Raw genomic sequence first — 18017 nt, 5'->3', positions numbered from 1 at the left:
TTCTCTCTGTTGAAAATTATGAACTCCTTTTGGACAGATTCAAGGTGCTCTTGAAGAAGGCACATCTTCCGGGTGAACGTTGAAAAAAAATAGAGGTATAGTTAGCGGACCAATGAAGATCCTCAAGTAGCCAATAACCTACTGAGTGTCTGTTAACTGAGTGGCCCAAATTGATGAGGGCCAATGTGTCCTCAAAACAGATGCTATCTGAGAGTTTGTAGCAGGAGTGAGACCACAACCAGATTAATAGAGGAGCATATAGGAAAGAAACAGGAAAAAATACATCAGCTCTCTGCTCCCCACAATGAGGCAGCAAGGAAGACCTGGGTTATGGTTTATGAGCTTGATGTCTTTCAGCCATTTAGCCCAAGAAACCACGGCTTCAAGGCAGATGGGCACAAGGGTTTATTAAGCTGGTCACCTATTTGCTTCTCATCTCCTGGCCCTCATGTAAAAGGTTTGGAGGTTCTGAAACCAAGTCCCCCTAAAACTGAGTCCCCCTGCCAAGTTTATGATTAATCTCTCTGTCCAAAACTTTATTCCCTTTTCTGTCCTGCCCCTGTCGCCCTCAGGATCAAAGAGAAGGGGAGACTGAAACTGAGCAGGACCCTTGGGGGGCCTTCCCAGCTACAAAAGTCCCTCTGCGCCCCCATTTTTCTTTGTAGAGAAAAAAGGCTTTAGTCTCCTAGGCGTTTCCCAATTGACTGCTCCCCTCAACTGCACTGGGGCTGATTAACTATACTTCAGTTGTGGTGAGCAGCCTTCTTCATTTGTGACTTTCTCACAGATTCGCAAAGCATTTGCTTTGCTGCTTCACTGTCTGGCTGTCAATATCTCTAGATGACTTTTCCAACATAATGAGAAAATTTAACCTCAAAGAAATGACCATCATCAGGCCCAGGATAGTGTCAGCCCCAGATCAAGTGTTTTAAAAGTGTGTAACAAAATACTTCCAAATTACTTCTGATGAAAAATATTCTTCTCGAAGGAAAAAGTATCATTCATTCATTTTGTTTTTAAATCTAGGAATTAGAAAATACTAAGTCTTCAAGTACCAGAGAGTTTTTTTTTTTTACCTTTCCTGAACAAATATTTAAGTGCTGGGAGAGTAAACTATACAAAGGAGAGGATATTTTCAGAGAAGGGGTGGGGGGAAGCAAAACAAAGGAGAGAAAAGAGATTCTGCTACCCCTCACTCTTATCCTCAAGTTGGGGTACCTGTAACCCTGAGGGTTTCCAGTATCAGTAATAGGGGACATGAAGCTATGGGATAAACATGATCTGATAGAGCTCCTTGGAGCAGCAGCTTTACCCCAAGATGGTAGAACACATATTTTTAACATTAAAGATATTACATAAAAATATATAAATATATAAAATATTACATAATGTCTTAACACATTTATATAATACTTTATATGTTTATATAAACATGTTTATGTTTTATGTTTTATATATGTTTGTATTTTATACATATACATGTTTCTATATGTACATATTATGTATGTATTTATATATTATAGACATAAAAATATATGTATAATATAAACATATAAATACATAAACATACAAAATGTTATATAAAATTTAACATGAAGATATTTAAAATATTAACATTTTAAAATATTTTAACATTAAAAATCAAGATTATAATCAATAAAATGCAGAAATTCACTCAAGTTCTTTTCTCTGTCATATAACTGTTTTATTTAAACAAAGATGTAAAATGCACAGTCAGAGATGAGTTTGTGATGTGGCACTGCAGACCCTATGAGTCCCACCCTGGCCCTAAGGGCTCATGTGCCACATGTTCTTTTTCCTCTGCTTTAGTTGGAAAAGTTTAAGAAGTGCAGCTACATGGACAAGTCAACAGGAGTAGCCAGAATGAGAGTATGAGGGAAAGGAGTGGGGAGCAAACAGAATGGAGGAACGAATGAGTCTTATGTGATTGAGAAGAGAACTACTGGTTAAAAATCTTAGAATGTGCTTCTCAGGGATGACAGAGCAAACAGAGATTAGACTGGTGTAAGTAGAGATGGCATCAGAAATATCTGAAGGGTTTAGAGCAGGTGGAAATCTCAGGAGGCAGAAAAAGAGGACTTAGGTCATTTGCTTCCATAGCAGGCAGACTGGGTGTGTGTCAGTCTTTTTGGTTCTTTACTTTAAAGGGGCTGATGAGCAGAGAGGGTCAGTGGAGAACATCCTGGATGCAAAGAAACAACAGAGGCATCTACCGTGAGCATGAACCAGAGTCATGGAAAACAATGAAGTTAGAAGTCAGGAAGTCGAGTGGAAAAGTAAAACATAAAAAATGGCTAACTTTTTTTTTTTTTTTTAGGGTTAGCACTTTAATTTTTTTTGTTTTTGTTGGTTTTTTAATTTTTATTTTATATTGGACTATAGTTGATTTACAATGTTGTGTTAGTTTCGGGTGTACAGTAAAGTGATTCAGTTATACATACAGCTATTCTTTTTCAAATTCTTTTCCCATTTAGGTTATTAAAGAATATTGAGCAGAGTTCCCTGTGTTATACAGTAGGTCCTTATTAGTTATCTATTTTAGATATAGTAGTGTGTATATGTCAATCCCAAACTCCCAATCCATCCCTCCCCCACTCCCTCTCCCCCTTAGCAGCCACAGGTCTGTTCTCTGTGAGTCTGTTTCTGTTTTGTAGATAAGTTCATTTGTGTCATATTTTAGATTCCACATATAAGTGGTATCATATAGTATGTCCTTCTCTTTCTGACTTACTTTACTTAGTATGATAATCTCTAGGTCCATCCATGTTGCTGCAAATGGCATTATTTCATTCTTTTTTATGGCTGAGCAATATTCCATTGTGTATATGTACCACATCTTCCTTAACAACGGCTAGCATTTTGGCAGACATGTACTAATTGACTCAGAACAGTCTATGAAGTAGGTAGCAATACTGACTCCATTTTATAAATGAGGAAACTGAGACACAGGGGGAAAAGGAAAACTTTAGTGATTTTACTTTATTTAATCACAGCCTGCCTTCTACAGCTGTAGATGGTAACAGTCACTGCATACCTGAATCACCTGAAGAACTTAAAAAATCCTGATGCCCAGGCCACAACCCCAGATTCAGCTGAATGAATAAACAAGCATGATGATAATGTAGGGAGCTGCTAAGATTGACTCTCACATTTTAAAATCCTTAAATAGAGATAAAGTGCTACTTGGAGATTCACCATCTTTCTGATTCTTCTTTGAGGGAAGGCTACTCTTTGTTTTGAAACAAAATCCTTTTTATTTTGAAATGGAGGCTATAAGATTAGGAGAAACTAGAGCAAAATGATGGCACAGGCAGCTCCAAACCCCCAACCCTCAACAGAAACATAAGAAAAACAAACAGAAACTGTTAGGGCCAACACTGCCAGAACTCTGGAAAGCAAGCAAAGGTTTATAGCAACCAGACAAACACTGAATCAAGAAAAAAGCAACTGAAAAATGGTCCTGGTGTTTAAGGAAATCTCTATCAAAATATTATCTGAACACAAGCTAACATAACAGAGACAGCAGTGGTGGTGCATGATGAGGAATAGTCTTTTTGCAGAATAGTTTGTAAAAGTCACTCAAAAATGCAAGTACAGCCTTCAACAATCAAAAAACAGCAAACCCTAGAGAAGGAAGGGGAGAATCTGATTTCTGGAGTTACTGGATTGTAATAGTCAACTTGCAAGTTTTCAACAAAAATACCACAAGGTGTACAAAGAAACAAGAAAGTATGGCCCATTCAAAGAAACCAAATAAACTGACATAAATCATCCCTGAGGAAGCCCAAACATTGGACTTACTAGACAGAGACCCTAAAACAACTATTTAAGGTATGCTCAAATAGTCAAAGGAAACCATGGAAGGAAACCATATGTTAGGCCACAAAACAGGTCTCAATAAATTTAAAAAGATTAAAATCATACAAAATATTTTCTCTGACCACAATGACTGAAGCTAGAAATCAAAAACAGAAGGAAAACTGGAAAATTCACAAACATGTGGAAATTAAACAGCACATTCTTAAGCAACTGATGTGTCAAAAAATAAATCACAAGAAGAATTAGGAAATCTTTTGAGGTGAATGAAAACAAAAATACAACATGCCAAAACTTAAGAGATGCAGAGAAAGGCAGTGCTCAGAGGGAACTTTATAGCTGTAGATATCTACATTAAGAAAGAAGAAATATCTTAAGGTCAAGAATGGCATAGTACAAGGGTCGGGGCGGGGGAGGTAGACAGATCATATAGAGCATGGAAGGCATGGCAAAAGTTACTCACAGATTGCTGTCATCTCTAAAACTTTAGAAAACTTGTAATTAAGATGATATCTTGTACTTGGCTACATTTGGGGGTCTGTTAACAGAGGAGCCTACATAGGCAAGCTTTCTAGGTGCAAAGGAAGGAGCTGACCTGGAGAAGCTGGTTGGTTATGATATGAAGAAGAACAGATCATTAGGAGGAAGATGGGTGAAGTAAAAAGCAAGAAGCAAGATGGGTCTGTGGCATAGCTAAGCATTCCTTGGAGGGCCCTAGAAAACACTTAAGGATGGGAATCTGGTAAGAGGCCAGTTCTGTGAACAAACAGGATGTGGACTTTGGTTCACTGACCATTAAAGGGTATAGTAGCCCCTGAGGACTAGAGAAATTAGGGACATTGAGGATACTTATTTGTTTGCAGAGCTATTTTCACCACAAGACTATGCAATCTTTGAGAACAGGGATGTCAGTGAATGCAGGAATAATATCTCATCTATATCTCTCTCCAGGGTTGAGCACAGAATGTGGCAGATAATAGGGATTCAATAAAAATAGCCTAAACAATTGGATGGGGGGAGGGATGGAGGGGTGGAGAGATGGAGGAATGAAGGGATGGAGGGATGGAAGAACGGACGGATGGAGGGAAGGAGGGATGGAGAGATGCAGGGATGGAAGAATGGACGACCATTAGTTGAGTGGGTAGGGTGATGGGTGGATGATTTTGTGGATAAATGGATGGCCATTAGGGGCAAAATGAATGTTTGTTACTTTACCATCATTATAATAGGCAGAACCACATGTATAAAATCCTACTGAGTCCCTGCAAGTTACTGTATTGAAATCTGACCTCGAACTCTGACAGAGGATAATGCAGTTAGTTACAAAATTAATTTGACTCAGCCTGAATTCCAGCAATAGTGCTCAACCGTATAAGAATTCTGTCTTTTCTGTGAATAGATACTCCTCACTTCTGCTAGCCCTGATATCACAAGATTCTGCGTCTGGCAAAGAACAGACACCCCCATCTAGGGTCGGCTGTTCCCAGTGACTCCTTGGAGTGTGGCCCAAAACAGCCATGTGTGTACTTTAGAACCAGCCCATTTCCATCATTTTAGGGATGGTCACCTGACCTAGGCTTGGCCAATTAGATTCTCTCCCAGGAGGTTGCAAAGTTTGAACTGAGAGCTGGGAGAGGGCAGTAAGGGGATCAAGTTAATGGCAGAAACCTAGGGAGGAAGTCCACATGTGTCATGTTGCTGCTGGGACCCCCAGAGCTGCCCTTTCAGAAGCTGGGGTGTTCAGCTCCGCCTCACATTCATGAAGCAGCCAATTCTCGTGGGAGGGCCGCCCACCAGAAGCTCTCCAACGAATTGCAGCTGCCATGAAGATTCCCACAACCCTGGGTCTGAGGGGACTGCTTACCTGAGAGGAATCACATTTCCTCATCTTCTCCTTCTTGGCCAGGCGCTTCTTTTTCTTGTGAAGAGGCTTGGACTCCAAAATCATTTCTTCGAGCTCAAAGGTGGGGTCGCAATTCAGCCTGCCTTTCTGCAAGGAAGACAGGTTGACTCACTCCTTAGATACCTGTATCTTTCTAAAACTAGACCCAACCGAATAGGGAGAATAACACTCCGTCCTGCAGGAGCAGTCCAAGAATAACCAGCTGGGAGTCCCGCTTGAAGTTTGAAATAATTTATTGCCAGCCTTGCTTTTCATGTTCTTTGATTTTGTTTATTTTTCTAAACTCCCAAGGAGCCTTCCATGAGTTAGAAAGGAAATCCTATTATAAATATTTTTCTAAAGTTTGCCTTTGGGGCTGTTTCTTGAAGTGGGTTCAACGGTAGATCAGAATCACCTGAGTTGATTCCCAGTTTCCCCAACCAGGAAAGTGCATGTTTAACGAGCTGCCCAGGTGATTCAGATTCACAATTAAGTCAGAGAAGTCCAGGTAGAAGGTCTCTCGAGGCAGCGCTGACGGCTCATTGCGGGGAGCGTGGCAGAGCAGAAACAACGGGAAGGGTGCCTAGATCTCCACGGCGTCATGCATCACCCACGGTGCAAGCGGCCCCTGCTGGACCCTGCAGGGTGGCCAGGTAGGACCCCACCCCCCTACTGCTCCGTGAGCTTGTTATTCTGCCAATCTGCCGACAACTGAATGTGTAGAATCAGGCTGTGGGGAGAGAGAGGAGTCAGAGCGCTCACTTGGCCCCTTGGCCGGAGCTTCTGGGTCTGGCTTTTACGGGCCGACTGCGGGAGGCCACAGATACCTTGGCCGGGTAGAGCCGGTGGGAATTATTTCGCTTTGGCTATTAGTCATTGTGAATATGGTTCCCAGCATAGAACTACCAGAGGAAGAGGGGTGCATGGTAAAGATAAATACCCCACCCCATCCCCAGCAGCTGTCAGTCCTTTGACTCAGAACTCCTTGGATACAAATTTCTATATCTTTGGAATCAGAGAAAACTTTTTTTTTTGTTTTTAAATTGGCAGATTCCCAGAAATGACTGTTTGTAGGATTAGGACTTCTTTCCATTAAAAATAAGCCACAAAACGTGGTAAGGAGCTAGAACGCCCAACATAGATCTAGATTAGAATCCCAACTCAGCTGTGTGACCTTTGGTGGCCAACCTACCCTGTGTGCGCCTCAGTTTTCTCATCTGTAAAATAGAAATCTGGGCTGTCTTACAACATTGGCTCGTTATCTAATGAGACCATGTGCATATCTGGCACACAGAGTTATGCGCATTGAATGGGAGTTACTATGGGTTTGTTAAGATTGACTCACGTTAGGAATAAATCCTGGAATGAGCCTCTTCTGCAAAACTGCATCCCAGTTCATATCATTCATATATGGGAAGTTCTGAATATCAGACAAATGGGAAAATCGTTGGTCTGGATTCGGTTCCAGTAGCTGCCAATGGAATACAAACACCAAGATCATGAGGAAGGTCAAAACTTGGAGTGCAAAAAATGATACAGATTCCCTATGAATATTTCCAAGTATAGGATTGAAGGAAACAAGTAGTGTTCTCCTTTCTTAGCCCCATAAACAAATAATATAGATGAGTGGTCAGAATGAATTGTAAGTTGGTTTTTGTAAGTTGCAATGTGGTGAGTGAAAATAGCTTGTCCTACTGAGTCAAACTTATGTTTGATTCCTGATTCCCCAACTTAGTAATGATGGGCAAGTTTGTTCTCTAATCCTCAGTTTACCCATCTGTAAAAAAGGTATAATAAGCTATTTCATAAGGTTTAGCTACGATTAAATCAAGCCATGTATATAAAGTGACCAAGAGAAGGTCTGTTCTTCTTACGTGGAAAATGTACATTGGTTTTAACAAATGAAATTTATTTCACACTAAAAATTTAGCAGTTTTTACCACTAATCAAAATATTCTGGGGTGACACAGATAAGATGTAACTAAGGTTGCTGTGATAGTTCTGGGTTTTATGAACTGGGATTAAAGATTTTTTCCCCTTTAACCACTCCAAAGCCAACATCATTTCAATCCTGTGGGTCAAATGGAAAATAGCAGTTCCACTTGAGAATGGGCCTGGAGGTGACAACTCTGGGTCATCAGTGTTCACTTTTGGGATAATAGGGCTGTCTTGGAACTAAGGAAAATTTGCTTATGGAAAATGACCCCTGCCCCCATTCTTTATCTTTGACATCACCAATGGCAATATCCCTATTCCAAAACAGAACACTGGACCCATAGACAAGAGACATAGGTTTTGAATTCTTAGCCCCCAAAGCTCTTTTCCTTGACCAGTTACAACCTGGGCAATTTTCTCTCTTCAGAAAAAAGCCAAGCTCATCCTCTTAAGCTCCTCCATTCTTTCTTTCACGTAATTATTCACTACACATGACTGAGCTCTCACTACAGCTGTCCTTAATCTTTCTGGTGAACACAGGCACCTTGAAAAGCTGAGGAAAACTGTGGACCTCATTAATTCAAATACCAAATTCTACCACCTGTCATACTCTGTGTTAAGTGCTGAGGACACCATGAACAAGTCAGACGTGGTCCTTCCCTCATGCAGCTTAAAGAACAATGGTCATTAACCCAAGAGTCACACACGTGCAATGTATAATTTTAAACTGTGAAAAATATGATGAAGGAAAGTTCGTGCTGTGTGATCTGACAACAGAGGGAGGCTCCCAGAGGAAGTGATACGTGAGCTGAGATCTAAAGCTGTGTTTCTCAAACTATGCAGAAGGGCCAGTTATTTCTCTTTGTTTGTTTGGTTTAATTTCCAACCCACTGAAATCAATATGTGTTGTTACTGTGCATGGCTAGTATGGAACACCACACTGTGTGCAACTTGTGATTTGAGTTCAACATCACTGCATAGGCTTGGACCCTATTCAGTGAGATGAGTCCACTGACCATGTGCTTTGAGGTATGAGAGGTATCCAGTTGCTATAAAAGTTTTTAAATGCTTCCCTCAATTTCTATACGTGTTATGGACCTGTTGGAAGTAATTCATGGGCTTGAACCAGTCAGTGAATCGCATTAGTAGTACTGACCTAAAGGAGGGAGCTGTAAGAGCTGGGGATGGGAGCAATGTTCTAGGCAGTGAGACTAGCATGTGCAAAGGCCCTGTGGTTAGAGAATGATATATGAGGGTGAGGAGGGGGAGGGCAAAGAGGAGAGAAAAGAAGCTCAAAGCAGTTTGTAGTCAAAAGGGGGGCAACAGTCCAAAATAAGACTTGAGGGGTAGTTAGAACCTTTATACCATACAAATAATTTTGATCTTTATTCTAAGAACAATGGGAAGGCAATAAACTTTGCATTGAACAGATCCCTATGGGGCACAGCAGAGAAGAGAATGGAGTGTATAAAAGTGTACAGGGGCAAACCAGTGAAAAGGCAAGACTTGATGGCAGTAGGACTAGGAAGATAGTAGTGGAGATGGAGAGAAGTGACAGATTCCGAAGACATTTAAAAGGTCAAATGTGAACATGGTGATGAACTGGGTATGTGGATGATGAATGATTTCCGGTTCTGGCTTATATTAGTGGGTGGACAGAGAGGCCAGAGCAGGAATGCTGGAGAAAGTCCAGGAAATAATGAGTTCAAGAACTCCATTTGGCACATGGAGTTTGAGATGTCTTTGGGACATTTAAGAGGACGTGTGTGTTGCCTTATTAATGAAGCCATGTATTTGAAAGCTGTTAGCTGCAAAACCCACTCTGGAAATGTATTTATCATGACTGCCTCCAATACTGTAACTTAACTTTTAACTTTAAACCAGAGCATGGAAGGAAGCATCACTTCCTTTTGTCATGCATTTGTCCTTCTTACCTTTTTAAGAAGTGACACCATTTCCTGTGACCAGGCAGAAGGGTAAGTCACAAGTGCCGTCTCAAACATGTGTGCAATTTCCTTGCTGGAAGTACTGGAGCGAATATGATACGGTCTCTTAAGGGAGAGAAGTAAGAGTCTTCATTTTTAAAGGGTAAAAGAAACAAAGTTGCTTTGCAAATGCTTCCAAGCTAAATTTTCAACCAGTAAAATCTAAATAGCATTTTCTAATGCCCTCCAGCCAGTTGTTGTGTTGCCATATGCATATGTGGTCCACGGTTGCCAGATTTCCTACTTTTAAAAAAGCATACCAGAAATCTATAGTTTCTTGTGAAATCTTGGGATTTTTAAAAGTTGGAAACCCTCTGGGTCAAAGCAAACATTTCTATGGGCTAAATCCACGTCTGAGATGTCAGCTTGGAAATGTTTTGTAAGGTTAACTAATGTAAGTATTTACCTAAAACATTGGACAAGTGCTCAGTAAATGGAAATTTTAAAAATTGTTATTTAAGTGTGATTATAAAGAGATTCAGAGTTTTACCATACACACACCTCTTTTTACTTGTTCGAATCATAATGACTAAGCTCAGATTAGAAGGTTACCCAGAAGACTTCAACCCCAGTCCCAAATGCTATGAGCTGCTAGTACTATGGAGTGGGGTGGAGAATTTTGTGATGAGGCAAAAGTATTTTTACCTCTGAGAGAACCAGATTCTTCTATAGTCCTAACTTGGGGGAAAAAGAAATTAAACAAAACGGTGGCTTTGTTATAATTTTCACAGATATCCACTAGAGGGCAGCCTTTACCTACACTGATTTCTCTGTTTCATAAAGGATTCACCCTGGGATTGTCTCTCTTTATGTGAAGTGAGCTACTTAAAGCTGGAGATTTTACCATAGTCACATTTTTGCCCATGGGACCTAGCACCTAGTGAGAGCTCATTGCATGTTTGTTGAATGAACAAAATTTTCATATTAGATTAACCAACAACAGGACAGTGAATATGGATATGTACATTTATCAAGTGCCTGACTCTTTCGAGATAATAAATGACTGTGGACCGATTTCTCCCAACTAAATTGGGAGAAATGGAGGAGTTTAATTTTTTCCTTGTTGTAAATCATTATTAAAAGGTAACATAATGTAATTAAGTGTTGGAGCTCTGAAGGCAAGAGGATTTGAGTGCTAAACTGGGTCAGTCAATTTGAGTTTCAATTCCTTCATCTGTATGATGAAGTTACTTCTTCTGTAAAATGAACCACCTTAGGTGAGTGTTGGGAAAATTAAATGACATAATACATGTAAAGTTCTCAATAGAGTGGCTAATATATATTAGACATAATACAGGAGAGATATTATTATTGACATAAAGGTAAAAAGGATGGTGGCTATAAATGTAAATAATGAACAGCAAGATGAGTCATCAAAAAAGGTGATGTGAAGGAAGGCTTAAGTCTATGCATGGCATGTCAACGGCAGTTACCCAGGGAACCAGGAAGTGCTAGGGGTTGACTCCCTAAAAGGGAGATTGACCAAACTTTATTTTTTTAATGCAAGGTTTAAAAACCCCTGCCGCATATTTTCTTCCCTCAAGACTGAATAAAGGACCATAGTTAATTCATTTGTCTCAGTAATGATACAGTGGAAATAACCCTTGTAACTCAATATCAGAAAAAGAGTGCCGGGTACCTTATCAGCGTCATCAATGTTTATTGACTGTTTGCAAGCCAAGGGCACTGTGGGTCACTACATGTGATTCACTGCATGTTTACCATTAAGAACTGGGGCAGGTTGGCACACCAAGTTTCCCGGGTTATATGCATGTGCACATATATTTTTTCTTTTTTCTAATTTTCTTCTTTAATTCATTGATGTCTCTAGACCTGCTTTTGAGACATCTAAAAACACAAAATGCTTTGATAAACTAATAAAGGAACTGACAAATGCCACAAGCAAATGGCTTAAGTATGTTGTGTTTTTTTCATTTACTTTAGGCCATATGACTGAACGTAATACACATATATTTAAATCCTCATACTCTGTCGACTTGTTCAAAATAGTCAAATTACCTTTGTCTTATACAATAATGTATTTTTCTAGTTCCAAACTTTAAAAGCCACCATTAAGCCATCAACAACCAGAGCTTTATATTTATTCATTTACCAAATATTGATTGAACGCCTACCATGTCCCGCACCTCTGCTGGGCCCTGGGGATACAATGAAGACAGGACAGATGGGATTTCTACAGTGGTAGAGCCTACAGTCTACTCAGCAAAACCATAAATAATAACAGAGACTGTACACACACACACACACACACACACAAATCAATGGAATACATGCTATAAAGAAAAATTACAGTGTGCAATGACAGGATATAGCAGACAATTTTAGGGCAGCATGTAAATTAAGAATGAGAATATAAAAAATAACCAAGGTGGAAAAGGTCAAATGTTAGATGGGACAAAGTGAGGTGTTGTGATTATAGTCTTATTTCAGGAGTACAAAAGCAAAAGAGCTGCAGCCAAGGATGTACAATTAGTGCAGAACGACGTACGTCCCTATCGTAAGCTAATACTATGGATAATACAAAATTAGAGAAGACGTGGACCTTGCCTTTAGAATGGCAATGCGAGTGGGGACACAGAGAGATGACAAAGCAGCTTAAGGGCTAAGGGACCATGGTCAGGAAAAGATCAGACACCACAGGGATGTTTCAGGCACATTTCCCTTTGAAGCATATATTTTTCTGTTAATCACAATTTGTAAATGCGGAGGAAATGATTGTTTAGCACCCTTCTTCTGTGGTTTAGTTGTGTTGCCAGTTGTAATTAAATGTTGGTATTTCATTTCTTCAGATAAGCTATATTTTGAAACATAATTACATGCAGGCTCCTTGGTGATTCTTTGTGAGAATGTGTCAGAATTGTTTTGTAGTGACTTGTTCCTCTGTACTTTCAACAAGCATTTGTTATGTACCTGTTGAAAGCTAAATATTGTGGATAATACTAAACTGTATAAAACACTGGCTTTGCCTTTAATAAATTTACAGTCTGATGATATAGAAGAGATTAAAACCATAAAAATAGATATACCTGGAAACATTTACAAGGGCGATACATTTGCGAAATGGATTTAATCCTAAAATGTAAAATAGATTTACGTGTTCTGATGTAGAAAGTTCTACATTTTATTTTAAGTGGAAAAAAAAATTCTCAACAGACAGGTTAAAGCATAATTCTCTTTTTACTGAAACAACAATAACTATATGCGCATGTATGTGAAAACATTATCCTTATAAAATCAGAAAAGGTTTGGAAGTAAATACAAGCTGTTAATTCTAGAAGATGAGATTGGAAGGTCAAATGAGTTTTTAACTTCTTAATTGAGAATTTTCTAAGTCTGTCCTTTCTTAGAAATGATCAATATACATGAGATATAAGGATTCTGAAAAGTTCTACAATTAAGACACATCCTTAACTTTACTCAAACTTAATTTAGCAATTTCCAAACTTATTCAAAGAGTGATTTTTTAAAAAAAAAGACCAGGGCTTATCTTAGGAAATATCTTTATAGGCAAAGGAACAAGAAGAAAAGAGCTCCAAGGGACGCCTCGAGACAGGAGGGAGTCCAAAGAGGCTGAAGTGAGTTTGTGAAGAGTCAGGGTCATTCAAATTGAAGCAAAATCTGAAAAGTTAACATGGTTCTAAAGGGCAAAGAATGCCAAGCTTAGGTGTCTGACGAGTGTCAGGGAGGAGAGGGGTGGGTAAGGCAGGTGAAGGGGTGTGTGTATGTGTGTGTGTGTGTGTGTGTGTGTGTGTGTGTGTGTGTGTGTGAATATACGAGGCATTAGGGAGCAAAAGCATTTTTTTTTAACATGAAAAGTTATATCTGTGCTTTACAAAAAAGAATCTGCATTCCCATGTTCATTGCAGCATTATTCACAATAGCCAAGGCACAGAAACATCATAAATATCCATCAACAGATGAATGAATAAAGATGTGTGTGTACATGATATACATATATATATTTATTTATATATTTATTTATTATATATAAATATTTCTGTATGTATTTATTTATATATTTATATATTTATACATATATACATATATTTATCTATAATATATACCTATAGATGGTATATATTTACACATAATATTCATCATATATGGATAAATTATAAATGAATAATGGAATATTATACATAACATATATAATATATATTCATATACAGTATATATGAATAATGGAATATTATTCAGCCATAAGAAAAAAGGAAATCCTGCCATTTGCAACAACATGGACAGACCTTGAGTCCAATACATAAACTGAAACAACTCAGACAGAGAAGTCAAATAACTGCATCATATCTCTTATACATGGAATCTTAAAAAAAAAAATTCAAACACATAGAAACAGAGAGTAGAATAGTTGCCAGGGGTTGAGGGTGGGGAAAATAGGGAGAGGTTGGTAAAAGGGTACACACTTTCAGTTATGAGCCGAATAAGATCTGAGGATCTAAGTGTAGCATAGTCACTATAGCTAATAACCCCGAATTTATATATGTAGATATGAATTCAGCAACCTAACAGTAACTATGCTTCACCTTTCCCAAGCAGAAAAGGAAAAGAAAAATGAATCTGACAGTGTTAATACATTGTCAGTTAAATGAAATCACAGGGAACTACCACGAGGTACAATAATATGGGAGGGAGAAAAAAAATCTTTTCTTAGCAAAATTCTTCCTAGGCATTTTCTTAGTTTAAGAAATGTTTTTTGGGGCTTCCCTGGTGGCGCAGTGGTTGAGAATCTGCCTGCCGATGCAGGGGACACGGGTTCGAGCCCTGGTCTGGGAAGATCCCACATGCCGCGGAGCAACTGGGCCCGTGAGCCACAACTACTGAGCCTGCGCGTCTGGAGCCTGTGCTCCGCAACAAGAGAGGCCGCGATAGTGAGAGGCCCGCGCACCGCGATGAAGAGTGGCCCCCGCTCGCCACAACTGGAGAAAGCCCTCGCACTGAAACGAAGACCCAACACAGCCATAAATAAATAAATAAATAAATAAGTAAATTTTAAAAAAACAAAGAAATGTTTCTTTTAAAAGGAAACTACTCTAATTTGCCACTGAACCCAGAACCCAAGAGGGCAAATGAAAGACAGGAATCCAACAAGACAGGGCATGAATTGTGTCGTATTAATAATTCACACTGAATCAGAGCCCTGGATTATGACTGCAAAATTATTTTCTTTAAACAAACAAATATATTTATATAAGATACGGAGTGACGTGTATCGATTTTCCCTCTCCGGGAGTTAATAATATCCCTATAATTCATTTAATTTTATCTGCATAATTTAATGTCAACTCACACGCTTGGCCCCATATGCAGGAGAGTGAATTAATTATGGGCAGAAGTGCCAAGGGTTGTTACCAGCATCACATGGCCTTGTTGCTTTCATCTCTGAAACAAACTACTTGGCTTTTGGCAAAAAAAAAAAAAAAAAAAAAAAATCAATCCTTTCACTGTAAAAATGAAACTTGCTGGAAGAGTAACGAAGGAGAAATGTAATTCTACTGTACCCGGCCTCTCAACAGCTCATATGCTGTCACTCCCAGTGACCACCAGTCAACAGCAAAGGAATAACCTGCTTCTCTTCTGGAGTTGAACATCTCAGGTGCTGAAAAACACAGAGGAGTTAGGTCAGTTTTACTCCCTGAGACATTAACAAATCTATCTTCCCAACATGTTCCTCCAAAGGCGAATGACCAGGGAAAAGGGTACAAGCACTTTTATGGGTGTTTATCAGCCATTGCTAGCTTGCCCACTGCAGGCAAAAGTTTCTAATTTTCTAGTCTTTCTCATTCATCACCAACACACACAGGCATACACAGCCCTTAATGGACAAATTCTTCTCTGACTTAGAACACGCACCTATGAAAAATTGGATCCCATCAGGCCTCAGATGTGTGGCTGACTCTGAAAGCAGGAAGGCTGAGAAGAGGTTACATTCATTGTCTTGATTTGGAAGGGTTGTGATCAGGACGTAAATTTGTATTACTGCTGCAAACATTGTTCAGAATTTGGCTCCAGCTACATGGGATTGACTCTCCATCTCAGAGTCATCTGGAAGAGGCAAAGGCAGCATTTGCAGCCTGTACTGGGGGTGAGGGAGAGGAGAAAGGGCGGGGCACTCTGAGAGAGACACGGTTTTCCATCACTTGTGGGGCATTGACACTTTGTCCCATAGTTCTGTGAATTGGTTCCAGTGGAAGGCAGAACCTCAGTCAATCTTACCCCAGTGGAGACCGCTTGTTATGTGTTCTCTAACACACTGAGAACCTTCTACCTTCTACACACCCTTCCAAGAATACACCTAACTCCTGAGGGATGGAGTGGGGAAAATGAAGTACAAAGCAAGGGCAGGTCTCTTCTCTGTTTGCTCGTCCAGTACCAAACCTGGCATTTAGTGTCACTCAACAGAAATTGGTTAAATGAATGAACAATACTGAATCAATCAATCAAGCCCTGGTTGCAAACATTAGCTGAAACCAGGCTGTCTGTGTTCAAAAACTGCCTTCACCACTTATTGTGACCTTAAACGAGTCAGTGGGCTGAGCTTGAGAATCTTCATCAGCAAAATCAGAACAATGAGAAGGCAGTTCCTACAGAGGTGAGAAACTAAATGAGATAATGCATGCCAAAATCTCAGCACAGTGTCTGGCAGCTGGAAAGTACTCAAAAAATTAGGCACTCTTCTAGAGAGGCAAACATCCATAATAATGGGAATTTTACCTAGCCAAAAGCTGCACACTTGACCCAAGCCTCTGCTAGTAAGGTGCTGGCTCTGGACAAAGGAAATTGGCGTGATGTGGGACCTGCATACAGGTTTGCCCTGCCTGGTGCACTCAATTTCAAGTAAAATCCTGTGGGCAACATCCAGTCAGAGAGGTAGAATGTTGACATCCCAACGTCCAGGGTTGACCCAGACTATAAAAGCCCGCTGAAGCAGAACTAAGCAAGCTTCATTCCCTGGTGGATTCACCTTTCGTGCGTCACTGCATTCTTTCTGCAAGTCACAGCTCCCCATGCAGTTTGGGAGATAATGGTCCTGACCCCACAGTGCTCCCACAGACCGGATGGAGTGGGCTATACTTCTGCTTTCCCTTATCAGTATCTCACAGCAAGTCATCTGTAGATGACGTAGTCCCTCCAGGTGACAGGTGACAGATATCTCAGAGAAGCTGCAGAGAACTTTGAGGGATAAACAGACAATTGTGCTAAGAAATTACCCACCAGCATAAACATCACTCTACGAAAGCTGTGTATTCTGTCATCTTGGACCACCCTTGGAGTTTATACGAGTAGAATCCTCTTCTACTTACTGTTTTCCAGCATGAAGACACTTGAATATGCATGCATTCATTCAACAACTATTCACAGTATGCTAGGCATTGAGGAATTTTGGAAGAACACTAAGAAAAAACATGATGGCAACATACAAAAGCATAACAGATGGGTAATTCTTTGAGCCCTCAAAGAGCTGAAAAGCCAGGGCAGGGAGATGCTTAGGGCTTCCATCAACCCTGCAGGAGGACTCCTTGCTCCTGAGACGGTACAAATAGAGGTGGAGAGGGACTAAGTTTCCTTCAAAAAATACGTTGAGTATCTCATTTAGTTTTTAAAGTATTTCCATACTTCCATTCAGAAAAGTAAATATAAAAGAAAAATTAACAAGCAGTTATAAGTAAATGGCCATGTAACCTTACACAGGGCACAATATAGAATCTTGACTCCACCACTGGGTCCTGTCCTGTTTACAACCATAGAAGTAACCACTATCCTGAATTTCTGTCGGTAATTTTCTTCTTGCTTTTCTACATAGATTTACTATCTGTGTATGCATTTCTAAGCAACACCTTAGTTTTGCTTATTTTAGTAATACTTATGTTATATATATGTTGTGTGTATATATATATGACATATATGTATGTATATATAACAGATGTGTGTATAACATATGTATATGTATTTGTGTATATATATAACATGGGTATGTGTGTTGTGTGTGTGTGTTAAATCTTACTGCTTGTTTTCTTCAGTGACTTGCTTTTCTTGTTCAACATTATGTGTATAAAATTTATCCAACTTGCTGCACATAGTTTGTTCACATTCAAAGCCATACGAATACACTGTCATTTACCTACCTTTCCTACTTTTAATAGCCATTAGGATTGTTTTCAATTTGGAGTATTTTGAACAATGCTCTCATGAACGTTCTTGCACATGTAAGACTCCTCTAAGTCCACAGGTCTTTAGGTTACATTTCTGGGAGGGGAAATTCTGGGATGGGCTGTGCATCTTCACCCATGCTAGATAACGCCAAACTATTTACCACAGTGGTTGTACCAATTAACGCTCTG

At 39.6% G+C, this 18017-nt stretch overlaps 1 protein-coding gene across 3 annotated transcripts in view; it reads right to left on the bottom strand.

The window, feature by feature from the left end:
* Window positions 1–18017, bottom strand: part of STK32A (serine/threonine kinase 32A) — a 124227-nt gene that overhangs the window by 1761 nt on the left and 104449 nt on the right. For all 3 annotated transcript variants that reach the window (XM_036847643.1, XM_036847645.1, XM_036847644.1), the window contains 5 exons: window positions 15177–15274; window positions 9589–9705; window positions 7065–7190; window positions 5702–5827; window positions 1–65 (listed from right to left, as the gene is read on the bottom strand). In XM_036847643.1, the coding sequence (XP_036703538.1) occupies window positions 1–65; window positions 5702–5827; window positions 7065–7190; window positions 9589–9705; window positions 15177–15274 (532 nt within the window). The remainder of the gene's footprint in view (window positions 66–5701; window positions 5828–7064; window positions 7191–9588; window positions 9706–15176; window positions 15275–18017) is intronic.

The sequence above is a fragment of the Balaenoptera musculus genome, chromosome 3 (genome assembly GCF_009873245.2).
Source record: "Balaenoptera musculus isolate JJ_BM4_2016_0621 chromosome 3, mBalMus1.pri.v3, whole genome shotgun sequence".
NCBI classification, from domain to species: domain Eukaryota; kingdom Metazoa; phylum Chordata; class Mammalia; order Artiodactyla; family Balaenopteridae; genus Balaenoptera; species Balaenoptera musculus.
The sequence above is the reverse complement of the archived record's forward strand: the minus strand, read 5'-3'. Positions and strand labels throughout refer to the sequence as shown.